Source organism: Phascolarctos cinereus, unplaced genomic scaffold (genome assembly GCF_003287225.1).
Source record: "Phascolarctos cinereus isolate Bilbo 61053 unplaced genomic scaffold, phaCin_HiC Scaffold_4;HRSCAF=312, whole genome shotgun sequence".
Lineage (NCBI taxonomy): Eukaryota > Metazoa > Chordata > Mammalia > Diprotodontia > Phascolarctidae > Phascolarctos > Phascolarctos cinereus.
In genome coordinates, this window is record NW_027555847.1 from 318105288 (window position 1) to 318123356 (window position 18069).

The window sequence follows — 18069 nt, forward strand, 5'->3', positions numbered from 1 at the left end:
GTAATGAGGCCCTTTCAGGTCCTAAACTTTGCTCCCCATATAGGGTAGGTTTTCTCCTAGCAAAAGCTAGGAAAGCAATGCCAGCTAGAAATAAAGGCCTGATGGTCTGTATTCCCTCCCTTCCTCTTCCTCCCTCCCCCATCATAGCCCACATTTGTCCTGTTTGCTGACAATGCTAAGCTTTAGCAGGGTGGATTCCAATCTTAAGGAAAGAAAAAGAGGAAGGGAACAAAGGGAGAGAGTGAACCTTAGGGTCAAGACAGCAAAGTGAGGAAGGGAAAGAGGAAGCAGCCTTCTCCTCCCTCCCCACAGAATCACTTTTCCTAATGACTCTGCAAGGGTCTCCAGATGCGGCCCAGTTCCCTGTGTTGAATTTTCTACTCCTGATCAGAGGAGTCAAGACTAGTTTGGATTACATGCCCCAAAATGTACAGGCCTGCACAGCAGTCAGTCAGCAAGCCAACCTCTGCTGCAGCTGGGAGGGACAGGGTCTCCAAAGCCATGTCTCACAAAAGAACAGCAAGTGCAGATGCCAAACTGCAAAGCCAGATCAACCCTAGCCTTCCTACTGAAGAAGGTAAGTCCTTTTTGAGTAGCTTTCCTGGTCTAATGCATGTTTCAGGAGGAATCATGGCTTCCTTCAAGTCCTAACTAAAAGTCCAGCTTCTAAAGGAAGACTTTGATGCCTTCTCTCTGTTGATTATCTCCAATTTATCCCCTATAGCTCGCGTTTGTTTGCAAATTGTCTCCCCACAAGACTGTGAACACCTTGAGCGTAAGGATGATCTTTTGCTTCCCTTCATTTCCCCAGTGTTTAGCACAGTGACTGGTACATGATAGGACCTTAATAAAAGCTTATTGACGATCTCACTATTTGGGGTAACTAGATCCCCAAGATGATGCTGTGCCGAACGGCCACTGCACCTTCTTCCCCATCTCCTCCTGTCTTTAGAAAGAAATATTTGTTTTCACCTATAGAACAAGAAATGTGAAATGTGGGCCATGTTTTACTCGAGAACCTCTCTTTTCCTTGACCCCCAGAGGTCCAATTTGCTCCTGGAGACAAGCACTGAAATTGAAGCAGAGGTGACAGGATTATTGTTTCTCTCCTAGAAATATACCACCTGGCATCTTAACAGGAAGTAATTTGCATTAAATCAACTAAAATGAAGCAAAGGAATTCTCCCTTGGGGGAAGCTCCAGCCTTGACAGCATCATCAATGAGATCTACAGATAAAACCTCTGGCAATCTCTACAAGATGCAATCTAATTTGGGGAGGCTTTGGGAAGAAAGAGGGTTCACGATGCAGGAAATACTGACACTAATTCACATTTCCGTAGTATTCAATGGGCAATATTTTATTTGGTCCTCACAACCAAACCCAAATCAAAACTGTCCTGGGGATAGTTTCCTATCAGGGAGGAGGCATGCCAGGGATTGCCAGCCATGCTCCTTCACCCAGCTCCCAGCTTCCCCCGCACTGTGTCCATCACACTTCTTTCTGGTGACCACCTTTAAATTGGGTGAAACAAATGGAAAACCCTAATAAACAGAGTTTCTGGGTAATGAATAATCAATTTATTAATCAGGCTAGCCAGCAATCAATAAATCGATAGTCAGTGGTTTATCTCAGTAACCAAAGACACCTCATTGAGAGCCTAAAAGCTTTAAATAACCCTTGAAAGGGAATTCCCTTGACAACTGAAAAATCAACCCTGATGGATGCACATTTAAATGTGGAGGCTCTCTCTTATTTGTTTCTTGTTAAAAGTCTTCAGCTCCTGCTGCTGAGAACATAGCTTGATCATGAGACTCAACCTCTTCCAGCAACCTGGACTCCATCTCCATCCATCTCCATCCAGACCACTCTGGTTGGTTTTCTCCTTCATGAGCTGGGTCACCCTAAAATGTAATGGGGGGTGCAATGATAGGAATTCCTTTCCCCAGGATAAGAACTTGCCCAGACTAGATTATTTGCACTCCAAGCAGAAGTTAGGTCTCCTATTTGGTGAGGTCCTGCCCAAGATTGAAGAGCATGTTCTTTAAGGGTTAGGGATAATTGCATCAATCAGTCATCTCCTCTGAGACTGACTTCAACAAGAGCTGGGCCTTAATGAAGAAATTGAGAAGAAAAGCCTGGATCCCAATTCAATAATTAATTAATATAATAGCAAAATAATAATTTCTCAGGGCAGCTAGGTGGCACAGTGGATAGAACACTGGACCTGGAGTCAGGAGGATCTGAGTTCAAATCCAGCCTCAGACCAAACACTTGATACTTACCAACTGTGTGACCCTGGGCAAGTCACTTTACCCCAACTGCCTAAAAAAATTTTTTTTAAAATAATAATTTCTCTCAGAGATTCCGTTGCCCCATACTAGCACCTAGTACAGAGAAATCACTCAGCAACTGGCTGTCAATGATTATGACAGTTGATATGTTTCCTGTCAAATAATCTATCACTTTAAACTCCCCTGTATCAACTAAGGAGATCTACCTCAGCATCAGATCTGCAAAGACATTAGCTGGCTTTTCTAATTAGAACCTTGGAGCTGATTCAGCTTCTCTGTACTTTGTACTTCTCCATACACTATGGTTAGCAAATTCCTACCTTCTGTACCTCTAATCACTGTGACTCAGAAGTATCTGGGTGAAAACTTTCTCCTGCCAGTTCTACCCACTCTCTCATCCCTCCAGCTCAGTCCTTTCCAGTTCTATGCTTCTCTGTCCTTCCTTTCCATTCAGCTCCCCAGAATCTTCCTTTTTTTAATTTATTTACTTTTTTATTTACTCATTTGTTTCTGGGCTTGTTTGTTTGCTTCTGGGTTTTCTTGGGTTCTTTTCTCCCATCCAGCTAGGCATATGGTTCAAAAGTCTTCTCCTCCTCTTGCTTTAAATGATACCATTTTATAGTGCCCATTTCAATAAATTTGCTTTGATTTCATCCTCTTCCTTATTACTTTGCCCTTCTGCTCTAGTCTGAATTTTATTCTCCAAATCACTGGCTCTCTCTTATTTGTTTCTTCATAATTCTCTTTGTGTCTTTCTTGAGGGTAGAATCTCTGGAGTGCTAAATCTGAATTCCCTCTTTTATCCTGTTTCTATGTTATTGCCTTTGAAGATCTTACCTCCTTCTCCCTTTTTACTACTGTCTCCTTCTTAGAAATACGTATTCATGAGATATCCTTCAATGTAGAATGGAAGCAATGTTGTATGATGACCGCACCATGATCATTCACCACTCCTAATGCTAGCTTATCCTATCTCTGCTTCTCTACTGGGGTAGGACAACCTGTATTACCCAGACTGTTCTTAGGCACTCATATATCCTGTTTCCCAGAGTGTGATGCAGTCCTGTTCTGTTAATGAACACATTCATTTCCCCCTCCCATAAAATCAAAGATGCCTACCTCTTACCACAGATGCTTCACTATGGGATTATTTAGTGTCATCCTTTGCTTTCCCCTTCAAGGACAAGTTCTCCTTATGTTCTCCCCATCCCAGGACCTCCTTTCCATTGGTTTTATCCTGTTCTGGGACAGCCCTAACTCTTGTAAAGAGACTAAAGACATTCGTATCTCTTTTCCACTCACCTATGGCCTGGGCAAGGGTGAATCTTTGGCTTTTTTATATCTCTTACCTCCCCTCTTCCTATTCCCACAATTGAAAACTAAAAATTGAAAACCACAAGGAAAGAGGAAGAAAGAGGTATAAAAGATCTAAGAAATACAAAAGATATGTAAGAGATATATCTCCCTCAAAAGATATTGATCAACTTATAGAAGACCATGAGATTTGAGCCTTGGAGTATTAATCCAGATATTCTCTCTCCTTTTCTCCAGATTTTTAAAATTCCCATTAAATCTTTAGCCCTATAGATGCCTTCATGATTCCTCTTTGGACTTTCTTTTAGCCTTCAATGCAATGCCTTTTATTTTTTCTTTAAAAGTATTTTTTCTTTAGAAGTATTTAAAGATACTTTAAAAGTATTTTTTCTTAGACTTTTGAGTCTGGGTGGCTTGGGTGGTCAATGAAATAGGGAAACTGGAAGGAAAGGGTAGATTTTGAAGAGAAAATGATGAGTTCAGTTTTGAACATGCTGAGTTGGAGATACTGGCAGGGCATTTAGGTGGGAATATCCAGATGCCAGTTGAAAATGTTACTGTTTTTGCCTTTCTTTGTGTCCCCAGCACTTAGCATAGTGCCTTGCCTAAAATACTTGTTAAATAGTACTTAATAAAGTCTCAACAAATTTTTTTTAAAACTATTTTTTCTTTAAAATAAAAATGAGAGAATTGATTTCATATTTAATCTTTTCTTTATAACTGCATTCATCTTACTTTTGTTTCTCTGGTTGTAATGTTTGCAAGCCAAATATTCTGCTGATTTCTGCATTTGTTCTAGACTGCCTCAAATGCCTTTTTTGTTAAAGGTATAACTGTTTTTTTCATTGCTAATTAGGCTGAATATTGCAGTAGTATGTCATTTTGGGTTGCAACTTGAACTCCTCCATTGTACAAAAATAGTGTCCCCCTACCATACACACGTACCAGACAGGACATCCTTAGCCTCTTCTAGAAGTCAATATGTTACCTCAGGAAAAGTACATTGACTATGAAGTCAGAGAATCTAGATTCAAAGCCTACCTCTGACAGTGACCATACCTGTGTTACTACCAACAAATCATTCAACTTCCCTGGACTTATTTCCTCATCTGCAATATTAGGAGAATAAATTATCATAGCCTGTGAAGTACCTTCTAGCTCTAGGGCTATGGTCCAATTATCCTTTCATTGGAGATTGCCAGGAGCCTGGTTCAGGTCCCTGGCCAGAGTAAACTCAGGGAAGAAATAAAATGGGCCCCAGCCAGGTTTCCAGGACCCTTTTTCTTAGGAATTGAATGTTTTCCCTTGTAGCTGTGACTGCATTGGGTTTGCATCTTCTGCCCTGCCCAGAGGCATGCTGGGGCCAGCTCAGACCAGCAGCTTCCAAGAGGCAATTGTTATATTTCCACTGAACATTTATACCTTGGAAACCAGGAAATGCTACAAATCAAGGCTTGATTTATTGTTTTGTATATCGTCTAGACTTAAGAAAATGATGAAGAAAATGTTGACGTAGATTAAACTTAAAAGTATGTCATATGGGCGGCAGCGAGGTGGCACAGTGGATAGATCATCGGCCCTGGAGTCAGGAGGACTTGAGTTCAAACCCAGTCTCAGACACTTGATACTTACTAGCTCTGTGACCCTGGGGAAATCACTTAGCCCCATTGCCTAGCCAAAAAAAAAAAAAAGTATGTCATATGTGCATTTGTTTCCCCCTTGAGAGCTGGTTGTTAAACATTTATCAGCACACTAACTGACTTTGAACTCCTTCATCCACTTGTAGTCTCTTTCTGTTTTCTGGTAGTTTGGTAGAATCAATATCTGCTGACTTTTGTAGAGATCAGAGAGGTAGTTTTCAGTTTTAATCACTGCTATTTGGGGACTAGTGCTTAGTACAGTCTCTGGAATATGGTAGGTGCTTAATAAAAGTTTATTGTTTGATTGACTAGGCAGAGAGCCCCAACAGTCTGATTTGTGGGGTTCTCTTGGTAAATATACTAAAGTTGTTTGCCATTTCCTTCTCCGGCTCATTTTATAGATGAGGAAACTGAGGCAAACAGGGGTAAGTGACTTGCCCAGGGTCACACAGCTAACAAGTGTCTGAAATCATATTTGAACTCAGAAAGATGTCTTCCAGATTCCAAGCCTAGTGCTCTATCCACTGTACCACCTAGCTGCCTAAGCATTTGGTAATGACCTACTACATGCCAATCACTATTATAAACACTAGGGATACAAAGATAGTCCCTACCCCTCAAGAGCTCAGTCTCATATGGGAGAGAACAACTATGTACAAACAAGAAATACACAGGTAAAACAATCCTGTATATAGGAGATAATCAACAGAGGGAAGGCTCTAGCAGTAAGAGGGATTAAGGAAGGCTTCTTATGAAAAGTGAGGCTTTAAGGAAGCCAGGACAGGGATATTGAGGGAGGTTCCAGGTACGAAAGATGGCCAGTAAAAAGGCCCAGAGCAGGGAGAAAGAAGGTCTTGTGTAAGGAACAGCAGAGAAGCCAGTCTTGCTGAATCACAGAGTGTGTGTCAAGGGGAGTAAAGTATCAGAAAGCCAGAAAGGAGGAAAGGACCAGGATATAAAGGGCTTTAAAAATTAAACAGAGGATTTTAGATTTGATCCAGGAGATAACAGGGAGCCATTGGCATTTATTGAATGGTGGTGACATAGTCAGACCTTTGATTTAGGAAAATCAATCTGATGGCCAACTGGAGGACGGAATGGAATGGAGAGAGATTTGAGACAGAAAGGCCAAGCAGCTGAAGATGGTCTGCACCAAGATGGTAGCAGTATTAGAGGAGAAACAAGAGTTTATGCAAGAAATGTTATAGAAGGTAAAATCAAAAGACCTGGGAAACAGATTGGATATGGGGATGAAAGAGGAGACAATTAAGAAGTCAAGGATGACACCTGGGTTTTGAGCCTAGATAATTGGCAGGACAGTAGAGTACTAGATTCGGTGTCAGAAAGACCTGGTGACCCTGGAGGAGAGAGTGAGGCTGGTGACTTTGCACAGCTCTGCCTCACTTAAATCCAATTCACTTGCAAGCCAAGACATCACCCTCCTGATGTCATTGGTCCCCTTCAGAACAAAAGACTACAACAACAATTTTCTCCACTCCAATCCCTAAAGCCTTCAAAAACGCTGACCTCTTAGTTCCCTGGTCCCCTCAACTACCACGACTTCCTCTCTCAGTCAACCACAGGAGCGATCACACCTTAGTGTCATCCCCACAACCCCACCCCTCATTCTCAAATGAATTTGCTTCAGACGCCGGCATTCCTGCTCAGAGTACAACATACAATCACCTTGTGAGGTTGGAGGTAACAGCACCTGTACTTCCCACCTCTAGATAAGAAATATCGTGATATCAGATATGCTACTAGCTTTGCTCAAGTTCAACTGCCTATTAATTGGAGACATCACAAGTAGGTCTTCTGACCCAAAGTCCAATGCCCATTACCCACTGCTGCCTTACTTCTTTTGTGGTGTAAAACTCCACTCCAAGGATACCCTTAGAGGGTAGGTCCTGTAGTCTGATCCAATTCTGCCTCAGACACTGGCCAGCTGCGTGGCCTTGGGCAATCCTGATAACCTCATGCATAAACTATCTTCCTTATCTGTAAAGGCAAAAAAATAATAGCTGAAACATCTACATCACAAAGTTTTCTGAAGTTGAAAAGATACAGTGGATTAAAAAAAAAAGGTAAGGAAAAGCAAAACTTTCCTGCTCCCCAAATATCACTAATCTTTGAGGAATTGGGAGAAGGAGAGGAGAGGACATATATTTACCAAGTACCTCACTATTCCATAGATACAGGTATACTGCAGGTCAAACCACAACCTTTGAGGGCACAGTATCTTAAGGGGCATTTTGCTACTGTAGCATAGGGAAACTGTACCATTGTTTATAAAATTTCCCCACCTCACAATTCTCTCCTCCCCACAACATTTTGAAAAGGTTTTGCTGTCTACAATGCTAGTTTTAAGAAAGTCTGATACATGAAAGTTAAAAACTTGCAAAACAGATAAAACGGAAGTGAGGACAGGCTTGACAAAAAGATACTTTATACGAAAGATTGCCCGGAAAGTTCCTCTAAGTATTTCTTTAGACCAAGAACACTTCTTTTTCTTTCTTGCTTTTATTTTTTGCATTTTATTTTTTCCACTTCATAGTATTTTTTTAAATTATATGTAAAGATAGTTTTCAACATTCACTTTTATGAAATTTTGAGTTCCAAATTTTTTCTCCCTCCCTCCCTACCCCCCTCCCCAAGAAGGCATACAATCTTATATAGGCTATATGTACAATCATATTAAACATATTTCTACATTAGTCACATTGTGAAAGAAGAATCAGAACAAAAGGGAAAAACCATGAGAAAGAAAAAAAAGAGAGAGAGAGAAAATAATATGCTTCTATCTGTATTCAGACTCCACAGTTCTTTCTCTGGATATGGATAGCATTTTCCATCATGAGTTTTTTGGAATTGTCTTAGATCATCGTATTGCTCAGATGAGATGAGATGAGTCTATCAAAGTTGTGTAGACCAAGAATTCTTAACCTTTTTTGGATCTTGGACTCCATGGACAGTCTGGTGAAACCTAAGGACCCCTTCTCAGAATAATGGTTTGTTGTCTACATTCATAATGGATGGAAATGCTAAATTTCAGTTCATTAATAGAAATAAAGTTATCCTTTTTTCCCCATCCAAGTGCACAGACCTCCTGAAGTCTATACACAGACCCCTTTGATTCAGAATCAGTAGTTTAAATCAAGAAGAGGGCTTGACTTGGAATCAGGAAGCCCTAAGCATAAATCCAGCCTCTGACATGTGACCCTAGGCCAGTCACTGAAGTTCTTAAGAGTCTGAGGAAACTCTCTAAAACTATATGATAGGTAGGGAGTTTTAGACTGAGGAGCAAAGGAACTTGAAAGTAAATTGTCAGGAGCTCTGGGCAGTTGAAGAATCACTCAGAGAGCAGGATAACACATCTATGAAACAAGTCAAAAGAAAAATAATTTGATTTCTACATAACTTTTCAGGAACATATCTATGCCCAAGACAAAGTAATCTTCTATTTAAATTCAGCTGAGTAGACATTTATTACACATGTACTCTATGCAAGATAACATTCTAGACATCTATGTTTTTCAAAGTACTATATACTTATTTTTAATAACATTAATTTCATTATGAGAGCAGCTAGATGGCCTGCCTTGGAGTTAGGAAGACCTGGGTGAAGTGTTGCTCCTAACACTTACTAAACTGTGCAATCATGGGACCAAATCACTTAAACTCTCAGTGTTCCAGGCCATTCTCTAAGCCTCTAAGATGTCAATTTGCATTGGTGGAGGGAATTTCCATGCCAGGACCTGATGAAATAATAGGTCTGGCTCCCATCATCACCCTACCTCCACAAAAACCAATTTTTTTAAAAAAATTATTTCACTAAATGAAGTCTATCGCTCTATAAACATGGTAAGTCTAGGATGTATTTGGTGCAGAATGAGCTACATATGGGCAGGCTTCCTTTAAGATGTTAGAAGGCACAAGTGTGTTTCATTATCATGACTTCACCATACTATTTTAAAATACAGTAGACTCCTTTAAAATCCCCACAGCTCGAATTTCAAGTCATCGTAACTCATGGTCTTGTTTTGATTCCCAGTGATAAAAACCAGGAGACTTGAGCCCCCCCTGGAGGGAAACAGAGCTACAAATATAGTCTCAATCTTTTCTGATATATCCCATAAACCAGTCAACCCAATGCATGGTTCATTTCTATTTTGAAAATAAATTTCGTTCCATCTCCAGTGAAACAGTATATCTGTCTGTGAAGTTGTCCCTTGCTCTAAAAAATAGTATTAATCTTACACTCATATCCTCACATATACTTATATCATATACCAAGACAACCCAAAAAGCTGCTGCTTTTTAAAGAAGAATTAAGAAGGATCCCAGAAATACACCTTCTTCTCAACCCATTTTCTTTCCTGAATTTTATTCTATCCCATCCTTAGGACACTAATCCAATAACAGATTAATTCAAACTGCAACAGGTCAGTTTAGGTGACTGGGCAGCTGCCTATTAAGAAATATGTGAATGGAGTGAATACCATCAACATTTAAACCATCAGGAGGCTTTCATTCCTGGCTTCCCAGTGTCTGAAAATGAGGTTCCTTTTTCAGGGTACTTAAGTAAACTTGCTTGTTTTTTAATGAAATTTTGCAATCACTTGGAATTCCAGGCTAGAGTAGGCATTTTTAGTGCTTCCTATTTATAAAATGACTGAGACATTGTGATTTGGAGGCTGGGCTTTGGCAGAATATGCTTGTACAAGCCATATGGGGGTCACAAAACTGCTTTTGCTGCAGCTCTTGGATTGGAGATGCCATGGCCTCATGTCTCCTATATGTTGTGAGCATAGGAACCACACCAAGCTCTAACTCCAGAAATTTCATTTATATTGAGTCTATAGGAAACGGCAAATATTACATGGTTGTCAAGCACAACCAGTTTTAGCTAACAAAACCAACCAAAAGAAATGACTATTATAAATAGAAAAGAAATAAGCATTTATTAAGAGATTACTGTACCAGGGACTATGCTAAGCTTTTTACAAACATTATTTCATTTGGTCCTCACAATGATCCTGTAAGGTAAGTACTAAAATTATGCTCATTTTAGGGATGAGAAAACTGAGACAGGTTGTGACTTGTGCAGGGTTACATAGCTAGCAAGTAGCTGACTTCATATTTGAACCTGGGTCTTCCCAACTCCAGGTCCAGTGCTTGATCCACTATACACCTAGCTGCCATGTCTGGAAATTTTAGTGCAAATAACTTAGAGTGAAAGATTTTCAACTAATTTTTTTTCCCCACCACTATCACTGAACTGCCATTTCAAACTGAACCATACTGTAAGAGGATCTGTTGAAAGAGTGGTGGTTGTTTTGGTTAGATAAGAAAAGCCTGGGGGGGGGGGCGTCAACAAGCATTTGTTAAATGCCTACTATGTGCCATCTCAAAAAAACAAAAAATATGAGATGCACAAATTTAAAGAATCCACCCCAAGTGTTCACACGGAGTATTTGTGCCCGACCTGTGGTAGAACATTCCGAACTCATATAGGTCTGATCAGCCACATTAGGATGCATTGTAACTTGACTGCAGCATAGTGATGTCATTTTGGTCCTCTTTGAGAGCAAACAATCAACCACATGCCAGGTACTATGCTAAATACTAAGGATAAAAAAAAAAAGGAAAGATTAAAAACAGCCTACTGGAGGGAGATAGTGTGCAAACAACTATGGACAGACAAGATATGTACAGATAAGTTGAAGATGATCAACAGAGAGACTGTTATTCAGTGTAAAGAAAAAACTTACTAATGATTAGAGCTGCGCCATAATGGAACAGGCTGCCTCGGAGATAGTGAGCTCTTTATCACGAGAGGTATTCAAGAAAACTGGATGACTACTTGTTAGGGACATTGTAGAGTGGATTCCTGCTAGAACATGGGCTATATCAGATGACTTCTGAGACCAGTTAATCCCGAAATACTATAATTTTATAAATTCATTGAGAGAATTCTGTTTTTTCCAAGAGACCACATGTATGCCAGGTAGAGAGTTGACCTTGGAACCAGGAAGACCTGGTTTCAAGTTCCATCTCTGATGCTTCCTGGCAGTATGACCCTGAAGTCACTTAACCTCTTAGTGCAAATTATGTGAGAAAAGTCCTATTTGCTGTATCAACCTCGCAGACTTGTTATGGGGATGAAAATGAGAACCTCTCAGTGCTCTGAGCAACTAAAACCATAAGTTTCAGACAAGGTACACTCCTGTGTTGGAAGAGCTTCCTTTTCCAGGGCATTGCCTGTACCAGACAAATCACAAGCACAGTCCCTATATGAATTCATAAATTATCAAAGTTACTAGAAATCAATAAAACTTCAAAGTATAATCAATAAACAAGTATTTACTCAGTTCGTACTATGTGTCAAACACTGTGCTGGGCACCAGGAAAACAAAAATAAAATTAAACAAACCTACCCTCAAAGAGCTTATATTTTATAGGTAAATACAACATAAATTTAAGATAACATGCAGGGAGCTGCTCTAATAACTTGAGGAGAGGAAGGAGGTAGGGGCCCAGGAAAAGCTGCATATAGGAAGCAGCAACTGAGCTGAATTTTGAAGGAAAGTAAGTATTTGAAGAGGCAGAAGATAGGAAAAGTGCATTTCCAGCCATGAATATGGGAGATGGGATGCCATGTGTGAGGAACAGCAGTGTGGCTGGAACAGAGAGTACATGAAGGGAAATAATGCATTATAAAATCAGAAAGGTGAGTTGACATCATATTATAAAAGGCTTTAAATGCCAGAGGAGTTTGTAGTCGATGCTAAAGGTACTTTAGCCAATGGAACTTATTGAGAAGGGGAATGTCATAGTCAGATCTGTACTTCAGAGCACAATCACTTTGGAGCTGGATAGAGAATGAGCTGGATAGACAGAGAGAGATTTGAGGCTGGGAGATCAATTGAGAGGCTATTACAATAGGTCAGGAGGGAACTGATAAAAGTCTGGACCAAAGTGGTGGCCCTGTGATTGGAGAGAAACAGATTCAAGATATGTTGTAGATGCAGAATAGACGAGACTTTACAACTAATTGGATATGTGGGAGGAAAATAAAATGAGGAATAGTAGACAAGGATTTCAAATCTGGCTGAACAAAAAGATGGAAGTGATTTTGACCAAAATAGGAAATTTTGGAAAGGGACAGGCTTAGAGGAAAAGATCTGCTTTGAACATGTTGAGTTTGAGATATCTCTGGGATATCCAGTTTAAAATGTCTAATGGGCAATTGGTGACCGGGGAACCAGATAACAAGAGACAGAATAGCATTGGACACTAGTATAGACAACGTTAGCATGATGAGCACATAAGGAGTTAAAATATGCAACTTTAGCAGGCAGACCTTTGACTTTTCAATTTGCGCTGAGTTGCTGAAACTAAATAAGATTTTCCCCTCCTACTATGCATGAATTAATTGTCATTTAATGATGTATGTATTGCAGTGTACTTTGTATGCCTTGCCTATGGAATTGGAAAAGGAATTTTTTTTAACACTCTATAGGGCTTTTAAATATGCTGTGATATATTTTCTGGAAAGGCTATGTTTATTATAACCAGATTTTCTTCAGAAAATTTTTTTCAATTTCAAAAGGTTTTTCAGAAGCAAAAGGCTAAGAAATATCTTCATTCACACTTGAGGGGGAAAGAACTTTTGGTCAAAAGAGCAAACTTTCAACAAGCCCAGAGGGTAGCAGTGGACTGACAGATGCAGCAAAACTTCTATTTTCTCAGACAATAAACAACCCATTCTTCAGTCTTAATCTTTACGTTATTCACTTTTAAAGACAGCAACTCTACACAGGAATTCTAGGAATATATGACAGTTTAGCAAGGAAATGTCTCCAGAGAGTTGATGAAATAGATGAAGAATGGTGAGAAATCAGAGAAGAGCAAATTTCTGCAGTTATGTTGAACTTTCTGTAAAATGTAAAAACCATAAAAATGTGACTTTCAGAGGTATTCAGTAGAGTCTGAATATCAACCTAGAAGGAGGTCTCCTGCCAAATGGATGGAGATCCAGTGCAGTGCTTTTTAAATTTTAAATTTAAATTTAAATAGTAAAAGGTTTCTGAATATGCAATGACCAAAAATTAATTCAAAATCAGATGTGTAATGAATCAGAGGTGTTTCTAGCAGAGCTTGCCAGTGTTGCATCATGTAACTTCACTGAAGCCTTGGTTCTGAACACAAAGCATACAACACCAGGGAACACTGCCAAAACAGGAAAAAGTGGTCAGGAATGGAAAACATTTAAGAAGCCCTGGTCTACTGTAGGATTTTGAAGGGAAGAACAAGGATTGCATAAGATAAGAGGCCACAGATAAAATTTCAACTTTCACAGTTGAAGGGAGGATTTACTTCGATGAGATCACAGATTCATCAGCGTAACAAAGTATATTAGAATATAAAGAAGAGAAACATTACAGTTCCTGCTGTCAAGGAGAAACCACTTTCATCTAGGTGTTTCACAATGGAAACTTTCAGACACTAATTTCCTTCTTTACAAGAAATCTTTTCTATTTCACATATTTTGTTCTTTTTCCCATTAATTTACCACGTGGTGGGTGTGTACAGACAATGTCTGCACTTCTTATTGCCCCACAGATGAGTTCTTCTGACATTCGTGTTATTAACCTATACAAAGTAAAAAGAAAAAAAGTCTTCATTTTCCTCCTTGATGAAGACATTGTTCTGTCATTGATGAGGTCACCCTATGCAAGGCATTAAAATTATCTCCAGACCTATCTCCCTTTTCTGATTCGGGCTGGAATAAAAAATCATGGCTCACTGTAACTTTTTCTTGAATTTTACTATCAGGACTTGATCTAGTATATTTTCTAGATCTTTGTGGAGTAGTTGTGGAAAAAAGCTAGGCAGTATGCTGAGTGAAGTGAGCAGATCCAAGAGAACTTTGTACACAATAACAGCCATGTTATGCAACGACTAAGATTGTTAAACTGAACCCTTCTCAGCTTTACGAGGATCTAAGACATCTCCAGAGGCCTTGGATGGAAAATGCTGTCCACATCCAAAGAAAGAACTATGGAAGTCAAATCGCTATCACTTATTTTTACCTTCTGTTGAGTTTTGTTTCATCTTTCTGATGGTTCCTCCCATTGGTTTTAATTTGTACTTACAACTTTAGTGATGTGAAAATACATTTTAATGGGTATGTAAATGTAAAGCCTATATCAGATTGTGCACCGTCTTGGGGAGGGTGGGGGGGAGGAAAAGGGAGAAAAATTTTCAACTCAAAAGCATATGGAAAAAAATTTTTAAAAAGCTAGGCAGTACCACTTCCTTCTACTCTACCATCTTGGCTCATCTCCTGGCAAGAAGTTTCTGAACCATATTAAGTGTAGCAAGAATGAGAGCCAGCAAAGTGGGATGAGAGTGGCAGAAAAATGGAGGAATTCCTAAAGAGCTTTCCAGCTGAAGCCTCCTAAACCCAGTGCAGTATTCACAGGATTACACCAAATTAGCAGACCAATCAAGAGCTGGAGTCAAGGAATAGCAACCCTAGACCTTACCCTTGATTGGAACTCTATATTACACAGTGTTCTGAGCTGGGCCAGACTCAGACCAGTCCAATGGGGCTTTAAATTTAATACTGAAACAAAATGAAATACATTTAAGTCATTCAACAGTTAACAAAAAAGAAAAAAAAAATATTTACTTAGCCATTGCAGAAGGATATTCAACAAGGATAAACATTGAAAACACCTCAAGATGATTCAGCTAAGTCAAGATCCCTAGTCTGAGTTCTCCATTGTGATCCACCAGCCAAGCCTCAGAGCACCCTGGCACTCATCATAACTGTCTGTACTCAGTCAACGAGGAAATGAAGACAACAGTCTGAGCTCTTAGTTCCCTGAGCCAACCAAGTCCTGACAAATGTCTCAATACCTTTTAATGCAAAACTAGCTTCACTGGCATCAGAAAGGGGTTGACTTGGATCCTATCACTCAGGAACTATGCAAGTCTAGAGGAAGGAAGTCACTTCTCTATTAAGTTATTTTCCCTTGCAGGGAGGTCCTGCCAAGAATAGTACTACTAGTGTACAGAATAGCGTATGGAAAGGTGGCACCCACTGAGGGGAATAGTGACTTAAGACCATTTAACAACTCCAAATGATTTCTCCACTTGGAGAAAGCCTCAACTCCAGAATGGTACTATGAGCCAGGAGGACTACTGGTCCTTTGGGAGGCTGGGATCACCAGAGAGGGAAGGAGAGTTTTCTTGATGGTATAAAGACTCCAAAGAAATCCTTTATGTTTTTGTGTTAAAGTCTATTCTATATGTTGAGGCTTAGGGACTTAGGGGTGCTGGGGCCCAAAAATACTGATGTGCAGGTCCTGCCTGAATGAATTCAACCCAACCTTTCTTTCAGTCAAAGACAAGGTTTCTGAGAATACTGACTGGAGTAAGATTCCTAGTGAGTCTGAGCTATTGGCCAGATTTTAAGAATCTGAGCACCTTAATGGTGGCCAAGATGGATCCTATATAGAGAAAGACTGTGGGAGGGATCTAGGAGTGGCCAACTAGTCTGAGGTGACTGTGAGGAGGGGTCTAGGGAGGATCTGGATGGGAGTGGCCAATGAGCTGGGGTGACTGGGAGGCAGAACGTCAGGGACCTGGACCACGTGGCCAAGGGAGACTGGGGTCTAGATGGGATTAAGGAGTAGAGGTCTAGGGTGGGGCCAGGTACATACAATGAAAGGGCAGTTAATTAGCTAGAATGGTCTGATTACCCCAGGTGAATACCAAGGACCTAGACCACATGGGAAAGTCCAGGGCTTTTCCTTTTTGGAGTCCAGATCCCAAAGACATGGTCTTTTCCTTTTAGGGGTTCAGATCCATCAGACCCCATCATATATTCATTGTTTTGTTAGTCCGAGTGCTTACATAGGAACCAAGAGGTTTCCCCCTTATTGTTGTGGAAACCTGCCTAAATTCTCATGCTAACAGAGGAATCTGGCTAGAGACATCAAACAAGAGTCTCTCTGTCTCTCTCTCTGTCTTTCTGTCTTCTTCCCTCTTCTCTCTCTCTCTCTCTCACATACACACACACAGAGAACAACAGAGGAAATAATAGGAAAGGATTGATGCTAAAAACAACTGATGGAAAGGAGAAAAAGAATACATATCTGTCACACTGAAGATGTAGGCAGGGTCAAAAAACTGAAAGTTGTTTGCTAAGTGACCTTTGAAACAAATTGAGGTCTTTGGTATAATGGAACTCACATTTATACAATGAATGAACAGTGTCATTTGATCCTAGGAGGTATTTCAAGTCCTGTTATCCCCATTTTACAGATAAGGAACCTCAGGTCAGAAAGGTAAGGTGACTTACCTAAAGTTACTTACTCATCTAATAAATTAGTGTAAAGGGGCCCCAAAGCCGACCGTCTAACTTGAAGTCCAATACCCTTGCCCATTTTTCATGCTATCTCTCAGCAGTGTGTACAAACAGAACAAGCCTGGCCTATTTCCCAAGGCCTGAGAAGCCTGACCATGAACATTTCCTTGGCCTGTTTTGTGGAGGTTGTGTTATCCTACCACAAGCTCTAAGCACTCAGATCAGCTTGGGTAAAGAAGCATTTGCCGACGTCAAGGCTGATCTGCTTTTATGTCAGTAGGATTGATTCCTAGGCACATTGTATTTATAAAATGGCCATTCCCAAATTGCCATGTGGGACTCCCCTACATCTACAATGGAAGAAACTTATTTATTTATTGAAAAGTGTCTATTCTTCAAAAGTCTATGTCAAAAATCTCTGAGGACTGAGGGAATTCTGTTAAAGGGGCACCACCCACCCCAGTAGCACCTCCAGTAATGACTTCTCTGGAAGCCTGTCAGGAAAGTATTTAAACAATGACTCATGATCTTAAGAGCCTGAGGTCAGGCCCTCACACATAAACCAATACTTGAGGCTGCTTGGGGGGGGGGGCGGGGTGAGTGGGAGCAGGGGCCCATGTAGGGGCCCAGAATGGGGAGCAGGGAGTGGGGGGGGGCAGGTTTCCCTCTCTACTGGCCCAAGCTTTGTCTTTTAACTTTTTTATCAACCTGCCTCAGAGGAGCCGCTGGCTTAGTACAGAAACAGCAAACACAGAATTTTGTTTGCTGACTTGGCTTAATAACACAGCCTGCTCTCTGACCTTTTCCCAGTACAGTAATAAAGGAAAAGGGCATATTTAAAATGTAGTTGCACAGGTTTCCCATGTGTATTGCTCCAGCTGCAAATAAGCATACCTTAGGAAAGAAAGGCTGCTCTAAACTGGAATGGATTGTGAAATATTCCCCAGAGGACTTTAAAACCAGGGGCTTGTCACTGTGGGTGACAGGTATAATCTTCAATCAATCAGTCAACTGACAAATATTTGCTGAATGTGGGAGGTATTGTGCCAGGTGCTGGGGAAAAATACAAAAATGAACGCAACTCAGACCTTACCTACAAAGAGCTTACCATCTAGGAATCACCAGATCTGGACACATCAAAAGACACAGACATCTGGGCTTGGTAGTCAGGAAGACCTGAGTTCAAATGTGACCTCAGACACTTACTAGTTGTGGAGCCTGGGACAAGTCACTTTACTTTTGTATGCCTCAGTTTCCTCAACCATAAGATTAGCATCAACTTCCCAGACTTGTTTTAAAGATAAAATAGATAATATATGTAAAGCACTTTGAATACCTTAAGCTATATAATTAATTATATTTATATTATACATAATTATACTATCATATTACACAGATAGAACCATATTAAATATGTTACACTTATATATTATTTTATATTA

At 40.2% G+C, this 18069-nt stretch overlaps 1 protein-coding gene across 1 annotated transcript in view; it reads left to right on the forward strand.

The window, feature by feature from the left end:
• The first annotated feature begins 377 nt into the window (after positions 1 to 377).
• The window catches only part of IQGAP2 (IQ motif containing GTPase activating protein 2), a 391728-nt gene continuing 374036 nt past the window's right edge, over positions 378 to 18069 (forward strand). Inside the window, exon 1 of the mRNA XM_020998497.1 lies at positions 378 to 577. Within this exon, the coding sequence (XP_020854156.1) occupies positions 427 to 577 (151 nt within the window). The 5' untranslated portion in view covers positions 378 to 426. The remainder of the gene's footprint in view (positions 578 to 18069) is intronic.